The following is an 18,436-nucleotide window of genomic DNA, read 5'->3' on the forward strand; positions in this document are numbered from 1 at the left end:
CCTACATTACATCCTGAACGCTCCACAGATCAGTGTTGATGTGAATGTGCAGATTCTCTCACTGGGTGGTTTCATGTGTGAAGAGCAAACTCCGGAGAAAGTCCAAATTCTGTGGACAGTCTCTGGAGTTTATGTCTGAAAACGTCTCAACACAAACAGATGAAAACATCTTAACAGCACAAATCCACACAACCTGATGACACAAGTGTAAGCACACGACGTCACGAGCGAGCGTCACTTCAACGTATTGACGAGTGAATCTTTTCAAAAAGGGAATCCGGCTACAGAAGATCAATACGAGCGTCTGTCTACACACGAGCATGACAGGGCGGCTGACGGGTACAAAATGGAGACTGATGATCTCAGACAGCAGACGCACGCTGGAGGGGAGGGAGAGATGAAACCTGAAGTCTTTTTGTGTCTTGATTAACACACAGGTCTCAGGGTGGTCGATACAGGTCCTGGCATCTCACTAATCATTTCTGGACTTTAATTGTGTCCCTACAGTGAGAAATGGGCGAGTAAAGACTGAAGCTGTTTTCTGTGCGTGATCCACAACATGGGTCATCCCTGTCGAACTTTCTCTGGATGGATTTGAAATGCTGAGGATCTCAGACGAACAAAAGAGGATTCACCAGCAGCTTCACGCGACAGATTAACAGTAAGCTAACAAGGAGATGACGAGTTCCGCTAGGTTCAGTTCATTTATTTAAAAACTGGGAACGCCAAAATAAATGCGGTAAAAACAGGCTTTAAAAACCTAAAACCAGCTTTTCAATCCGTCATTTCCTGACTGTTGTCTCCTGGGTTTTACGAACACAGACAGGAGGTCTGTATGTTTGCATGTGTGCAGCCTGGAGGATCAGCAGCATCACTCAGATCAGATCTGAGTCCGGACTTCACATTAGAATCATTAAGTCACAGTTTGGCTGATTCCCCACGTCGAGGACAATGAGACACCTCAAGGACATTGTGTGGAGTCCAGCACATTATTCAGCCACATTAACTCCCTATTATATTAATTAGCTAATTTTAACACGACGCCTCCTCCTTTTCTTTTTAGACTTTAAATGGCACCAATAAAGATGTGTGGTTCTCTGGTGACAGGTCGGCTGATTTCAAACTGCAGAAGAATGTGACACTGGGGACAGAAACATGAACTGGAGTCAGGTGAAGAGACAGGTGGTGGAGACATGAAGGACGAGTGAGAGCGATCGAAGCGCTGATGCTCTGTTGGCAGCAGAGTTTAGATTTGACCAGAGACCGTCTGGAAGCTTCTAATGAGCCGGGAACAAGTTGCTTTTGGTGTCACCTTCCCTCTCTTCATTACTTCCTCTGTTTCCTGCAGCCTCGCTCACTTCCTGGGGTGACTCGAGAACAAGGACTTTCTTAAAAGGAAGAAACAGTGAGCGAGAGCTAAATCGGGGGAGCGAAGCTGTTCTGATGACGTGCGAGCAGGCGAAGGAGAGCTGACGTCTCACACCTGGCCACTTGGGTTTTGGTGAAGAAATAGTAAGTTGACCCTGGAGGGAAATTAAAATATGTGATAGATTGAGAGATTGCCACAGGGGGCAACCTCTTGCTGGCCCACATTCCTCCAGTGGTCGCTCTACTGCCCCCGTCAGGTTCCCCTCTATACACCAGAGCCCCTAAGGCGGAGCAAACTGCACCCCCCGGCCAAAGTTCCCTTCACGGCAGCTCAACCGATTGGTTCCGAAGCAGGTTCCAAAGGACATGCGGTGCCCGCGACCTTCAGGCAAGAATAAACCGGAATCCTGCCGTTAAATAAAAGCTCCTTTATAATTTATACCTCAAACCTCAATTCAAAAGACTCCATCATCCAGTGCTTTGACAACACGTCACCAGTTTGTCGTCACGTAGCTCAATTAAGTCTCAACTCCAATAACACCTCCAAGACTCGTCATCAACTGGTGACTCAAAATGCTGCAGTCAATCATTTTAAAGGTTGGAAATGAGCAGAAATAATTCCCTGTAAGATAACGAGCGTGGGAGTAAAATAACTGATGGTGTGATAAGAAGGCGTGGGGGCGGGGGGCGGGTGGGGGGGTAAAAAGGAAAAGCTCTCGCTGCAGTTTCTCTCTACGCAGACTGAACAGTGGCTGAATTCAGATTAGTGTTGAAGCTCTGGGGAAATTCAGCCTTTATGGGCTCAGAAAAACAGAGGGTCACAGGGGGTGTTATCCCCAAACTGGGGGGTGATATTTCAAGCGAGACACATTCTGAGGGTAAACACGAGCAAATACTGCGGTTGAATTTCCCTAAGAGATGCTCAGTGACTCAGCAAAGTACCAGTCACACGTATCAGGGACGTGGCCTCTCGGCCCGTTTATGAGTTTTCATTATTACTTTCATTCTCAACTCATCTCTGCTGCAGGGGATTCAAACCACTTCTCCTCCGCACAGAGTACGAGTTATAAAAAGGAAGCTATACAGTCAAATCTGCTGATGAGAGCAGTTGTCTTGTCTTTTTGATGTGTCAGAACTAGTCTCCCCCGCTGTTTACTAGTCGAGTCCGTGGTCCCACAGCCTGCATCGGAGCTCGTCCTCATTTCAGACATCTCCTCACAGTACGTTTGTAACGTGGAGGAAGAAGCCTTGAAGGGCAACACGCCTCGAAATCATGTTGCTGAATTCATTAATCCAAAGGGTAATTGTGTCCCGGACCTCAAATTTGTCCGTCTGAATTAACCTTAAATTGTTTTAATGAGATGGATGTTATGCTTAAGCGTGCTCAGCCCCTGGCAATGGGAATATCTGGGAGAGAGACGAGATGGAAGAAAGATTAAATTAGAGCCAAAAAACGCAGCATAAAATAAATGGTGATACTATGTTTATTTTGTCATGGTCACGCAAAGCAGGAAATATTTAGATCTGCAGAAATAAGTTTGGGAGTGAAGATGAATATGTCGCATGTCTGAATCTAGAGGTGTTTCCTCCTCTTGAATATAAACCTGCGGGGATGCTGCAGCTGTGCAGGGATGCAGAGCAGCAGCTGCAGGTGTGGGAACAGAACGTGTAACAGGCAGAAGAGCCGGGTTTGGATCTAGAATGTGCTGATAATAAAACCCTCCACAGATTATATAAAACAAAGTCAAGATGGATGCGTTCCTTTGTGCCTGTGCTGCAGGTTTGTGTACCAGAGAGCAGACATGAGTGAGTACCACCCCTGCCCACAGTCTTTTGAATGGTGGAGCCCTTATTTGGTCGGAGGGGGGGGAACCGGAACTGCAGGAGCTTCCTATGCTTTCCCCTCCTCCATCTCCATATGTGGTCCTCGGAAGAAAGACGCTTTTCGGCCGCGCTGACATCACCGTCACCATGTTTGGGCTGCGCACCGAGCATCGCTCTCCGGCTCTCCTCCTTCGGCGCGGCTCCTGTCGAGGCTCTTCGTTTCATCTATTTTTAGAAGTGTGTGCAGTGTCGGCGTGTTCTCCCAGGGCTGCCTGCGCTCCCACGTTAATGTGGGGGCGTTCGCAGACACTGAGAGCCGTAGTGAGGGAGGAGGAGGAGAGGAGGAGAGGATGAGTGGAGGAGTGGGATGACACTCTGCAGTCATGTCTCTGCACAGACTCATGCTGCAGAGCACTTGTTCCCAGAGCATCAGGTAAATTAAGATGAACTGGATGAAACAGAGTGAGGACTCACTTCCTGTTCCGAGCTCTCAGAGGCATCACGTGGCATCAGCTCATGAAGGACACCACTGTCCACACATTGTGTCTCCATGAGGACACGAGGGACAGTTTATCTCAGGCTACAAATGTGGAAGATAATCATGTTGTGTTATTCTTGTTATCAATTAGTCAGTTTGAGTTGGCATGAGAGTGTGTTTGTTCAGTAAACAGCACGTGATCTGTGTGTGTGTCCACCTTAAATCTACCAATAAACTGTTCTCTTATCTCTGCTGCTGTTTGTAAAGTCACACACACAAAATGACTTTTAATAGATGGAATTAATTCTTGAGCATCTACCTACTCTACAGATGTGTGATACGAACACTATTCATTAGAGCAGTGTCTTATTAATGAAGTGTCTGACGTTCCCCATCATAGACCCTTAAATCAATGAAAGCTACAACTTAAAAAGGCCTTTAACGAGATTAACAATATTTCAATACCTTTCTCTCGCCTATAAAATGAGACACTTTGTATAATGGCTGAAAAAGGAAATGAAATCAAACTCCAAACCTCATGAATCCTCGTATCTCCACAGCTATGTTTACTTTGCTCAACTGCTGCAGGCAGAGCTCCTGACTCAGAGGGAAGGGTATCGATCTATATCTTATTGTACTTCACAGAATACACCCCGACCTTCAAACTGACCCATCGGTATCCTATACACAAACGACTCGCGGTGACATACCTCTTTAAGAAATCTATAACTTTACATGTTGCTCAGTTCTTCTGGATTCTGATTCAGCGCTGTGATTCTCCAGCTTAATGCTGTGATCAACAGGATGGTTTCAGTCTGAGGTGCAGAGTCTTTCTGACAGAACTCACTCAGCGAACAAGCAGTTTAGACTCCGGTGATGTTAATTCAGCTCCGTCACACACAGAAATGTTCCTCCTCCGCAAAACCCAATTAAATGAACGATTACAAGTTGGCCGATTTTACAACCCATCAATTATGAAGAGTGAGGTAAAGTCCAGGGTGAATAATCATCCCTGACAACACACACACACACACACACACAACTCTGTGGTCCATGTCACAGTTAGAGACACGTGGCTGCAGAGCAAATGCACAACTGCACACAAACAAACACACAACTCTTGTTCCCTGACCTCTCATCGTCACCTCCCGAGATCTATCACCTCTTTTTTCATCTCTTCAGACCAATACATTTTAAACCATCCGGAGAATCCCCAGGTGCACTTTTAATCAGATTATGATAAAGTTTCTGTATTAATTATTCTCATTATTATTACTGGTAAGGTTAACACGGGTAGGGAAGTCTTTAAAAGATGCCTGGGATGCTTCGCTGCTCGGTTCAGAGGACGCCTCATTAGTTGTGTCATTGTTCCCCAGAGAGACATAATCCTCACCTTAAATAAATACACCATGTGTGAGACGCATTGTGACGCATGGATTCATTTGCCTGTTTTACACTCAGTCCTACAGACTGACGACGGGTCCAACCTGAAGTTATGATTTAACCTGAAGTCATGATTTAAGAATCCTCCATTTTCTCCCCTCACTTTGCATTTCTCTCAGGTAATTTACTGAGGCTGTGAAGCTCAACACAAGTAATGGAATACGCTGAAGCACTTGCAAGGCAATAAGATTGTCATCCCCCCCCCCTTTTATTCTGCACAGAGCCCAGCTGCTGCGAGCCCTGCTGATATGAGCAGAGGGCATCAATCCATTCTGCACAGCCCAGTTCTTTCATTGGAGGCGGAGGGAGGTTCTGTTGAGTTGAGCGGCTGCTGAGTCATGGCTGCCAGCAGGAGAAATCAAAGAGGAACACGAAACAGGCGACCCCAACACGCATGTAGACAACAGACTGTGGATGCACAGTCATGCACAACAGATAATATGAAAGCAGGGGATGTGCAGATGGATGATCACTGTGATGTGCAAAACATCTTGCACACTGACTAAAAGCTAAAATAAGTATTACATAATTACAAGTACATACTGAACTGTAGAGAAACATAACGTTAAGTAATGAATATAAAGTTGAGGTATTTTTCCAGAAGCCAAGAAATGGAGGAAATGATTTTTGAAGTTCTGAACATCTGCAGAACACAGAGGAGTAATTACTTTTTACAACCCGGGTTTTCAGACGCATGACACCACTGGTGTACAAAGACTTTTACTTAAGAGGTCGATTTTAATAATTGAATGTTTAAAATGATTCACAGGCTCATTAAAAGTGCAGGATTATAATTATAACAGGAAGTATAGATGTACCACGTAGGAACAAAGTCACTGTGGAGCTGAAGCTGAATGGACAATGAGCTATTCTCCATTCAAAGTTAGAGGTGGAACACAAACTCTACTTAGACACAGGAGGAGACAGTAAAATGATGACGCTCGTGAAGAAGTGTGGGGGAGCACCAGAAAAGGTCTCTCCATTAATAATGGATGCAGCTTTTATATCCTCCTCTGATCCACGGTTTTCCCCGCTCCCTCCATCACTCCCCCCCTCCGCTCTTTCAGTCCCTGCCTGCTATCTTAACTCGCATCAGGGTAAAGGAATGAAGAGGTCGCAGTGATCCAGAACTAACGCAGGCTCCTCACACTGCCCCGCGGGCGACTGGGTCTGCAACTGTGACGCAACTTTGCACAGAGCGCGACAACAAGTCGGTTTGTCCTGCTGCAAACAGCTGTTCTCACCTGTGTACCTGCTGGAAACGGGCCATCGGTTCTCAGCCCAGGCAAATTACCACTAAGAGGTTCTAGTCTACGTCGAGCAGAACCAGAGCTGATCCAACTGAAACCAGACGACACGCTGTGTGAGGCTGAGCGAGCTGGGAAACTACATTACATCACATCCTGCTGACAACTGCATTTAAATGAGAAGGTTTTTAATTAACAGAGTAAATATATAGAGGATTTACTATGACTAGACCATCGTGGTGAAATATAAAACAAGAGGAGAGCTTTTATTTTTCATTTATATAAGGGACATAAGAAATGAACAAAAAGGGGGAAGCTGTGAAGAATATAATTCATAGATCATAACGTGTCTGACAAAATTAATTAGAGGTAATAATACATCAAATAATCTCCAAGTGCAGCAAAATAAAGACTAATCATCTGTTTAAGATTTAAATGAATAACTGTAGGTAAAAGGTTTATGTGTGTGTGTGTGTGTGTGTGTGTGTGTGTGTGTGTGTGTGTGTGTGTGTGTGTGTGTGTGTGTGTGTGTGTGTGTGTGTGTGTGTGTGTGTGTGTGAGTGTGTGTGTCCAGTTTCAGGTCGGTCATCAGCTGCTTCTGCTCAACAGCACGAACCGTCCCATCCATCATCTGCTTGTGCAACCCCCCCACCCCACCAGGGGCGCTACAGCCACTACAAGGACTCACCAAGATCCTTAGAGCCTTGACTTTCGCTGGCCATCTCGCCCATCCGCACCAGAGCGTCGAAGTAGCCCTTTGCAGCATATGTGACACCTGGAAACATGGAAGCATTGGGCATCAGATCAAGGGTGCGGAGTTGAAATTACGTCTTCTTCAGCTCCCCTCCCCGACAGCCCCCCAGAGAGGTAAGGTTGGGCATGGGAAATAAAGAGCCACAGGCGGAAATGGAAACCAGGCAGGAAAAGAAAAAGCTCTATGGAGGCAACTACAAGGAAACAGAGAAAACTATGGAGACTAGTCTCAAGCAACAAGAGTTAACGAGGACACAACCTTTTCACAATGAATCACCCGAATGACAGAGAAACCTTTTCCTACTTGCCCATACATCCAAGTGTTAAATCCACCTCCAAACTTCTGGCTTCATAAGAACTGTTTCCTGAAGCCTCTTCCATGTCGGCTCGGATTCTAGTTTGGTAAAAAAATGTAGAATTTCTTTTTATCTGAACCTAATAGCCTCTTTTTATTTTATTCAAAATAGCAATGTACAAAAGAGTCGAGTTTCCAGCTGCCACACCATCACCTGTCAAGATGAGTAATGTCAGCAGCTGTGAATTATACCATTAACATTAAATCTATGAGTATCTTCCCTGAAGGCCACGCTCTCTGGGAGAGCGCTGGAGAAAGAAGCCCGACTCTGTGACGGGTCGTCACCGACATATCTTTAAAACAAGAGGCTGCCTGAGTGCGAGACAGTGAAACACGGACCAGGAAGTCAAAGATCCGTTAGACAGCACATCTGAATTAATGAGGGGTCTGAATTCTTCTATCTGAACATGGTCCCATTCAAGTGGACTTCAACACCGTCAATGCACAGTCATGAGAACTCACGATCAATGATCTGGCTTTTTGCTATTATCAGTTACAGTTGAAAGTTTCCAGCTCATCTCTCATGTTATTATTATTATAAATATGTCAAGCTGATCCACCTTATAGTTCTGATCAGGATCCCCAGTATTTGGAGCAACTAACAGCAGGTCTGATATGAACAGATGTGGATTCAGTACTGGGAATAATAAGTATTAAGAAAAGTGAGATTTTACACTAAACTGTTTCCATGGCTAAATATCTCTATGCATTGACATGATCTGAATCTTTGTACGTCTGACACCTTCCACAGCCTTTACGTTAAAGCACTCTGCAATTCAAATACTGTATTCCATCCATATTTCTGTGAGGAGCATCGTCACACAGACAAATGAGACACCGGCTGAGACTCAGGCTTCAGACACTGAGACAAGACGACCCCAAGCAGCAGCACAGGTGGGTTCAAGCAGGTCAGAGGTCAGCTACACAGAGACTGACGCCATGATGACAGAGGACACTTGTCCCGTCAGGAGATGGATGAGGGTTTATTACAGGGCAGCTGATGTTGACGGGTGTTTGTGCATTGAACTGCCAGAGAACTAAGAATATAGTATTTATATCTGCACATGGAAACTATGGGAATCTATTCTGAGTTCAAGTTCGTAAAGTTGTTTTTGTTACCGTGACGCCCAAAGAAACACTGAAGAAAACCGGCTACGATGCAAGTTATGGTTCTGAAAGAAGACGCCGTCTCTCCCCTTTGTAAAGATATTGAAGAAATGCAATTTTGAAGAAAGACCGTTTGAGATTGACTTCTGACCTGAAAGATCTTTATATGCAACCATCTTTAATATAAGACGGAGAGAGGAGCCTTCCCTGGCTTGTTTAAGCCCGAGTTAAGCCTAGGTGGGATATGAGGGTTTGAGAGAGGGAGACGATGGAGATGAGGCTAAGACGGCCGGGGGAGCTCGGATCATTAAATCAATGTCCAGAGAAATCTGAAGCAGGAGGAGCGAGGAGCCGGGTGAGGCAGGATTAGCTCGAGGAGACGTTCGCTCGTCTGCTGGCTGAAAAGTGACAGAAGCAGGAGGAGGAGGAGGGTCTGGCTGCAAACAGGATAAGAACAGTGATATGAAGCCGATACAGAGCGTCAGCGACAATAAAACATCAACAAGACAGAAGGTCTAAATCAGCCGAGACCGGTGATCTGAATGTGTTCTTACACATCGAGTTTCCACAACCTCCACATTCCCTGAACATGGATCTGAGGATTTGTAGGCCAAACACTTCAAACGCTCAAACTGGGCTGAAAGTTTTAAAATCTCATGGCTGTTCTGACAGTGACGTTATAAATAATACACAAAATCTCAAATGTGAGGATTTGCTGCTTTTTGCTAACTTATACCATTTTTTATTAAATATCTTGCATTTTAAAAAACGTTGCACTTTGGGAAGTTGTGATCTGCAATAAGTTTCTAGAAAAATAGCCAACAAGTAGTATGAAGAAACAGGTTGTCGGATAATAAATATTTTAGTGGATCCCATGATTGAAATATAATCATTTAAATTGACATAACATCAGTTATGTGCGATCGAGATTTCTCTCTAAACCAAACGTGACCAAGTTCTAACCTCGACTCGACGTCTTCTGACCTTCAAACTCCCACATCACTTCCTACTGGGCTCTCTCCATTCACACATGTAGCCTCTCAGCTCCTCTCTGCCCCCCCCCTCCCCGCAGCACTGAACCTCATCACATCCACAGACACACGGTCCAATCAGAACAAACATCAGCTTCCTTCTCCCCTCAGTGACATCACATCTCTTCACAGTCCCCCGGGATGCGAACCAGCCGCCCCAGTTCCACTTCCAGAGGATGCACTGGCATTCTTCCAGTCACAATAGATGCTCACTGGGTGCCCTGCTCCGCTCTGGCACTGATGAAGTGTAATCCCCACTCAGGGAGTCACAGGGCTATTTTTAGTCTTATCTCTCAGACTGGAGTAAGGCCTCTTTTTATTGGTCTTGCAGGTTGCAGAGTCTTTCCTGCATTTCCACTCCAAACACGCACGAGAGAGCAGTGCTCAACACATGCACACAGCATCACTGGAGATATCTGCTCCCGATAACATCCTCCCTGAAGCACGACACGTAAGAACCGGGTGAAGAAGAGCTTTTCTTATCAATAAATGAGCTGCACGTGCTCGGAGGCTCGTCTTATCGGAGGAAGTGTACATGGCAACGCGGAGAGCGTTCCCGGCCAAATCTATCAGCATTAAATATCAGAGAAACACCATTAAGCTGCAGGAGATACTTTAAAACTGTGATAAAAGTATATGTCAGATTCACGTCCCCGTGTTGGTGAATGTTACTTTCTCAGACTTTTCCTTTAACTCTTCCTGTTTTTTATATTTTACCGGGACTTGTCCTGGATACCAGTGCCGTTCGTTTCCTTTCCTCTGCCCCACGGGAAGCGCCGCTATTCTCCAGACTCCTCCTGTTCCACTTCTCATTGGCTTCTGCTCCACTTTGCTCCCCAAGACATTTCCAGTGATTTTGACTTTAACCTTGAACGAGTGCTGCATGTATATCTCAATCGCTCCGTCTTTCTCTCACTTGCACACACACGCACGCACGACCCCGCAAACATGTCAGCGCTACATGCCAGCCGAAAAAAGCAAAAGGACAAGGGACGCACAGTAGAGGCGGACATTTAGGATTGATGGACTGGTGCCAGAGAACAGGGAGGAAGACATGTGGACATGGACGTCGTCACAGAGGATTAATCAGATGACGTCAACCCAAGAGTGTCATCAAATCTTCTGGAAAGATCTTCAAATTTGGGCATCAAATAGTTGTTGAGTAATGTCTCTACTAGCTTCAAGTTCAAAGCTTTAAAGGAGTAAGGACTCGATGGAGACGTCCACAAAACTAGCAAAATTCTGATTATCTGTGTCGTTATTACAAATCGAGAGGATGTAAAAGCAGCAGCAGAGGAGGTGGTGGGTCATTTGCTCCTCTGCCTGAACTACTGGACACAGAAGAAAGGACACAGGACAAAGGACGAGGGACAGAAAGAGAGAACAAGAGAGGGTCGGTGTACTCACTGGTGAGCGCCTTCTCGTAGCTTTTCCCCATGGCTATGAAGTTCCTCAAGCAGGGGTTGAACTGCTCCATGATGGACTGCAAAGACAGAAACACAGCACGTTAGGTTGGTGAAGAGGCAGGAGAGACTCTGTAGAAGCACTGAAATGAGCTACAGTGACAGACCACCACTCTTTACTAGGGCATGAACACACACACACACACCACACACACCACACACACCACACACACCACAGCCGGCTGAGCCAACAAGGAGGAAGAGGAGTGCAGCGTTTCGAGCTCACGGTGAAAACAGGGAGGATGAAACATGGACAAAAACTGAGATGAAAAGAAGACGTAAAGAAAGAAAGAGAGAGAGAGAACATGTGTGTGTGTGTGTGTGTGTGTGTGTGTGTGTGTAAACTGTTTCCTCTCACCTCCCCTGCTGTCTCCATTAAAATAAAACCTGGTTTTGGCTGCTGCCTCCCTCGGCTCAGCAGCAGACCTGAACTGTTTCCTTCCATCCCAACATTCACCCGACTCTGACACACTGTTTCTGCTAATTGCTTTTTTTTTTAAAGGGTCAGGTCACCAGTAAACTATAGATAAAACATGTTCTCACTTATCTCCGGTGGCATCTAAAGCGTCATCAAATCTGAGAGATGTACACGCATCTCAAATTATAACAAATAAAACCCACTGGGATGGCAGTACAGCATAAATCTGCCAAGGCCCAATAATCCCCTTAAAATCAATCAAGTAACACCAACTCTCACACACCATAGAGAGTTTCCTACATGTGCCCAAGTTTTTTCATCTAGATCCATGAATTATTTCCTGGAAAATCTGTGAAAATGTCAAAAAAAAACAAAAAAGAGCAGTGTCATGAGTGACAAAAGAGCAGAAAATGATTTTAAAAGTCCTGGATCCAGATCTGCACCCATCTGGTTTCTTCTCTGACTCATACCCATAATGCATCATTCCACCATCATGTTGTTTACAAACCAACCAACAAAGAAACTGACAAGGTTGAAACATAAAAATATCCACATGGTTGAATATGATGGAGATAAGAGTCTGTATGACCCTGATACGTAACACACACACACACACACACACACACACAATTAATGCAATAAGTTCCAACCAGCGTCCTTTGTGACAGTTGTCCCAGCGAGCAGAGGCAGTGGAGTGTGTCCACATCCAGAAACACACAACAAGCAGAGGAGTCCTCGGTAACAAGTGGAGAAACGTATAATGAGTTTTACTGTCGTGTCCGTCTCTGCACTGACTCAGCCTCCCCCTCAGTCCAAGCTGCTCTTTCATTTCTGCTGCATCTTCAGCAAAAAGCCGGCAATTTAAAACGCAGCACTTCTCCCCGACTTTCTTTCCCATCTTTGAAACGACTGGATGTTTCAGATGATGGAATCAGACAGAAAGGTGAAGGGATGAGTGGGAGACAGGGGGGGATCCAAGAAAAGACTCAACAGCAGAGATTTAACAGTGCAACAACTAAGCAGCTTTTAAATACTAATGACAACCTGCTGAAACTAGGACTTAAAATGGTGAAATCCCTGTGATAAGTGGATTTGCTTGAAGGAAATCACCACAAACCTTGTTCTTTGGTGAACAGTAAGCGCTCTTAGCAGCGCTGACCTTTAAGGGAACAGCAAATCCAAATTATTAGTGTTTCACAATCCACTTCTAGTTAGTTTCCTGCAACTGCTGCACAAAAGAGGAATGGTGCTTGGGTCGATGGGACAAATATGTCTTTTAAATAAATATGTCTTTTAAATAAAGACCCCTGGAAACAGTAATAACATCATAAACCAAGAACACCAACATTTTTGCCTTAATTAAGTGAACCTATATGCCAGAGGGAGAAACAATAATGAATTAGTTAAATAGTTAATGTAACTGACTAGTGCAGCAACGCGTGTTGGAGTCGCTCGGGCGTCTAGAACCACACGTTTGAGAAGACGAGCTGTGACTTTCTTCAGAACGAGAGGGAAACTTGTGTCTTTAAGTTTAAAAAGGTTACAGCTGGACGAACACACAGAGGGATGGAGAGAACGGAAGGATGAGGCAGAAGGAGAAGAGGTTATATCTGGGAGTGGCAGACACATCGTTTCGTGACCGCCCGCTACGAGGAGGGCCTGCTAATGGCTGCCGGCTGACGCACAACTGCCACCTTGGTACACAAACTTCGCCATGACTTCAGAAAAGTACAAAAGTAGGACGGGATGAAACAGGGCTGAGTGCCCGGCGAGGGGAGAGCTCTAAAAGGTGCTTGGGTCAGGAAGCAGAGTGGAACATGAGTTAAAACTGATAATAAACACATCAGACCAGATTTATTTCGGGCTGAAGTTGATTTGAGGTCATTTCTAGATTGAAAACTGTTTGTATTATTAATCAAAAGCGCCCTGCTGTGGATTTATGGGAAGATTTCTCTTGCATTGCTGTATTGACACAAAGTCTGGTGTCACAATCAGCACACAGACACACACAGACACACACAGACACACATGAAAAGAAGCAGCGTTTCTTTGTGCATTCTGGGACAAACAGACCTATTTATACCCCGGTTCCCTCTCGCCCCTCTCTTCCATCTCTGGGTGCATTTTCTGTTACGTAAGCTGTCGGCTGCTGAACAAACCCAGTCGGTGGAAACGCTCCAGCAGCGGCAGCAGTCGTCACGGCTGCTCCACCGCTTGGCAGCAGGAGAGGAACCATCAACAAAAGAATCAAAATAGAAGAAGTGTCTCATGTCTAAATAAACAGAGGACTGGGCGAAGACTCTGGGACGAGGTGTGTACATGTGCTAGTGAGTGTTTCCACGCCAGTGAGGTGTGGTTATGTAATCTCTGTCGTACAGGTCCAGCCTCATGTATCGCATTCCTCCACTGAGGTGGTGCGAGTGCTGTGGAAATACTTTCAGTGTTTCCGATGTTGTTCCACAGACGTGAGCAAACACACTGGAACAAGCTGGAGGAAGAGCAGCAGTTGAGGTTGGACGCTCGTTCTCTAACCTCACCAAAACGAGTCGGACATGATGTGATAAATAAAACCCAACGCTGATACCGATATTAGGGAGGTCAACTTTTCTGAAACCCAGTGTTTCCCATTAATTATCTAGACTGTGGATATCTGCCGGGTTCTAATTTGTCCAGCCACAGTTTCATAATGAACCAAAAAAGAATTTGCACCTCTCATAATAATATAAGTTGCCTTGTGGAGCGGCTGCGGTGCCATTTGCCTCATTCCCTCACACTATCGTCCATAAAGTTGTTACCGTCCACGCGGACAGTCAGGACTCATTGTTTCCTCAAAGTTTCACAAGTGGCATTAATCCAGTTTCTCATGTGAGAACTTCTTATTTACCTACTACCACCACACATTGAATACAATCAGGGAAACACTGTGATAACGATATTAGCAATGATTTCTAAGATGTAATCAAACCCTTAGGATGAAGAAATGTTTTTAAGGTTCGATATTTTACAGTTTAAACAAACTTTAGTGTAGACAAACTTCACGTGTCAATCATGCAGATGTTGAACTAATTCCTGAGTTTCTCCTTCGTCACTACGCCAACACGGTTTAGGGAATAGTTTAATAGGATCATTAACTTGGTCCTGTCTTAATCCGCACTCAATCAGTTGAGCTCGTTCCTCCGGCTACAGGGACGGAGGCTGATTAGCATTCCACTGAATGAAAGACCATATTTGAGCGAGTGCACGGGAAATGAGGGGGATTACCGAGCACAGGCGTCTTTGTCTCACTTTGCCCGTGTGCCTCGGTCATGGGTTTTAATTGACTCGCTAATCACCTTCACCAATTAAGTGCCAGCACTCGATTACAATGCACGGATTGTCTCGTCACGTTGCCGTGTTGTGAAAAGGCTTTTTATGAACGTGCTTCATCTGAGACAAACACCACTGAATTCTATCTGAAAGCCAAATACCAGCAGAATAACCAGCTGTTCGTTATCTTCTGCTGTGTGGACACAGTCATTCAGATTGAAACGATGATAGAAACAACTGATCTCAGTTTGATTCTCTATCCACAGACGATTCACTGCTTCTATCAACTTATCACACACGTTCAGTGTCAAACGTTTGTTTACGTCTTTGCTCTCAGACAGGAACAGATGGAGATACTCACTGAATCATGTGAGATCGACCATGAAGCTTATCACTGATCTCAGGGAAGATAGAAATATTATACAAACAACTAGGATCTACTTCTGTGAGACAAGACAGTTTAAATGCATCTGCAGTGATATGTGAGGTATTTACAAGTAGGAAGAGTTTCTCCTCGTATTTTGTTTGTTTGATGATTTCAACCCTGACGAGTTGTTCACACCTACGGACAATTTGAAGACTCCAATTAGTCTAATTCCAATTAACGTGTGTTTGGACTGTGGGAGGAAGCCGGAGGAAACCCACACAGACTCAGGTAGAACATGCAAACTCGAACATGGGAACCTTCCTGCTGTACTGTGCTTCCCACTGCACCACCTGACTGACACTTCACTGACCAAACAGTAACATTTATATTTTTAGCTCTACAATAAAACCTGAGCAGCCAGTCTCACTGAGCCTTCCAGGTAATGTGTGTGTGGGGGGTTGGAAGCACATGAATATCCACCTGGCGTCTCACACAGGAGTGGAAGCACAGTCCAGCATCTCCCACTGACACCTCGCTGCTCTGGACAGCATCTGAGATATTCATCCACACAAGGATAAGAAAAGCTTCTCAGTGTCTCGCTGGTCCCAGAAGCAGATGTTGGTCCTGGAAGCGTCAGTGTATGAAACTGTGCACAAGTGTGTGTGTGTGTGTGTGTGATTATAAACATAACTCTGGAACATAATTCTGTTGGAGTCAGTTACTGCTCATGTGTGTTCCTCTGTGTGTAGCTGTGCACTGTGCTGGCAGACACTACTGGCTGCCATGTAGCATCAGTTTCTGCAGGAGAGATGAGGGCCTGTGCTTGTTTTTCAGAATTCATTCATCTGTACAGTTTGTGTTTTTATAAGACAAAGCATTTCATCAGTTTTATCCTCCATAGATAGAGGCCTTTATTCCTACCTATTGGCAGAGGGAATTATATTGTCATTTTTTTCAATCTCCAAATTGAGCTGGAATTGTTGGTGTTTGAGTTAGATACTAGTGCAGCAGGAGGCAGAATCTAGACACACTTAGAAGTTAATATAATACAGTTAATCTTGGTAGAGACTTGGACAGGTGTGTTTATGGAGTTATAACGTTTTACTCGACCACCGCGGCCACAACAAGAGGCTAACGAGAGGAGAGCGAGTACGTAGCAGCACCAAGTTCCATCCATCAGAGAAACATGGCTGCAGATGGACCCGTGTCCCAGGACAGATGAGTGATGTGGAACAGAGCCAGTGCTTATACAAGCTATTAATAATGGAACCGGAGGATGCACACACACGTTCCTCTGTAAGTGATAATGAAAGCTAGAGGTGTATTCAGACGTCAGAAAGGAGGAAGACATCAGGTGACGGTCTGAAAATGAACCAGCATTCAGGTAAATGTAGCGTAAGAAGTACAATATGTTAAATAGCAGAACAATGCGTCGTCTCCTTGGTGTAATGTTTCCACTTGAGTTCATGCATTACCCTGTAGTTACTTCCCACACAGATAAGTACACTCACAGTTTAACAAGTGAGAGAACAAAGGTAAGATAACAAGCAGCATTAAGAACATAGTGACCTAGCTGGCTCTGCCACAATGCTGTAGAGGAGGCAGACCGTGTGTGTGTGCGTGTGTGTGGTGTGTGGTGTGTGTGTGTGGTGTGTGGTGTGTGGTGTGTGTGTGTCTCTCAGTTGGCGGCAGGAGATGAGTGTGAAGGGTGAGTCACAGCCCACATAAACAGCAGCAGGTTCATATCATGTTGGGGCGTAAATTAGAGTAAAGCTGAGCCGGCCATGTGGCACCATTAGACCCCGCTGCGCCGCTCGATGCCAAACAGATTAACCAGCTAGGGACCTGACAATCCAGGGGGCAGGGACAGATCAGGTGGAGACAGAAAATGTGGCCTCAAGCAATCGATTCATATTTCTACAGTCAGTATTCACAGAATAAAATGGAGACTGAAAAACTCCTCTGGACTGGTTGGGAAACAACTGGCTGTAACGGTATTATGTTCATTTCAAAGAATGACCTTAAAGGGTTACACACACACACACACACACACACACACACACACACACACACACACACTTCACAGTATCACATGAAGAGAATGAACAGTCTCTGGAGAGTAATCACCACAGAGTCAACACTTTGAGAGTCGATAACTGAAGTTCAGCCTTTTACTGCAGACGTGTGTGATCTGTGGCTGGGATGTGAAGGTCAACCAGATTAAAAAACGACTTATTAGGACTTTGCATTGACTTCCATTCATTGTGGACAGATAAACCTCGTCTCTAAACTTGACCATGACCGATTCATGTCTTACCCTAACCCCCTAACCCTGTCCTACTAACCTCACCACAACTCACATCTGACCCCGAACCCTAACCAGGACCTCAGAAAGGAAGTTCTGCCTCAGTAGCATCGAGCTTTGGTCTCCATGTGGTCCACTGGTCCCCACAGGGTCAGTGGTAATGCTGGGAAAGGTCCTAACGAGCACACACACACACACACACACGTGAAAGGTCATTTACTCTAGGTGGTAGCCATGGAAACGCTGAGGTCCTGCGCAGTGCTGAGGTGTGTTTGGCTGCTGCTCACAAGTGAAGGTGACCCCTTGTCATCAGGTTTAACCGTGTGTGTGTGTGTGTGTGTGTGTGTGTGTGTGTGTGTGTGTGTGTGTGTGTGTGTGTGTGTGTGTGTGTGTGTCGCACATGACGTCCCCTCTTCATAACCTGCCACAACGCTCCAACTTCTCCACGGGTGTCAGCTGCTACACAAACACTCATCACTCACACGCTGACTCCGAGCACAGAAGCAATTTGGCGTCAACACACGATGTTGTTTTCCATCATAGTAACGTCCTGAACAAACACACAAGTCGTAAGCAACTGATCACTTCTTCATCTAAGAACTAAAACATTGTAAATCCATTTCATCTACACAAACATTGTGTTATTAACATGGGTCATTGAAACAGTCCCACTAATTGTCCAAAGAGTAACTTGGTTGTAAATTCTGTCATTTCCAGCTTCATCTTACTCAGTCCTGTGGTTTGAGTCCACGTGCACGACTGTTTCACTCCAATCTGAGTTTCATCACAAACTTCTCCTGATAAGCCAGAAGTGTTTTTATTCCCGTGACCTCGAACTAAAACTTTCCAACAGCAGCTGCCGACAGCTTCACTGCATTTGCATTAGTCTCTCCTCTGTGGATTATGAACATAAGATCATCTAAACAGAAGTAAAACCGTCTCTATTTCAAGATTTATAAATCTGCTTGTTG

At 45.1% G+C, this 18,436-nt stretch overlaps 1 protein-coding gene across 7 annotated transcripts in view; it reads right to left on the minus strand.

Annotated features, from left to right (window-relative positions):
* Positions 1–18,436, minus strand: part of baiap2b (BAR/IMD domain containing adaptor protein 2b) — a 53,923-nt gene that overhangs the window by 27,245 nt on the left and 8,242 nt on the right. For 5 of the 7 annotated variants that reach the window (XM_035146742.2, XM_035146743.2, XM_035146747.2 and 2 more), the window contains exons 2-3: positions 11,014–11,089; positions 7,049–7,135 (exon numbers count right to left, since the gene is read on the minus strand). In XM_035146742.2, coding sequence (XP_035002633.1) covers positions 7,049–7,135; positions 11,014–11,089 — 163 coding nt within the window. The remainder of the gene's footprint in view (positions 1–7,048; positions 7,136–11,013; positions 11,090–18,436) is intronic. The other 2 variants (XM_035146745.2, XM_035146744.2) reach the window with 1 other exon arrangement.

This window comes from Hippoglossus stenolepis, chromosome 21 (genome assembly GCF_022539355.2).
Source record: "Hippoglossus stenolepis isolate QCI-W04-F060 chromosome 21, HSTE1.2, whole genome shotgun sequence".
NCBI lineage: Eukaryota > Metazoa > Chordata > Actinopteri > Pleuronectiformes > Pleuronectidae > Hippoglossus > Hippoglossus stenolepis.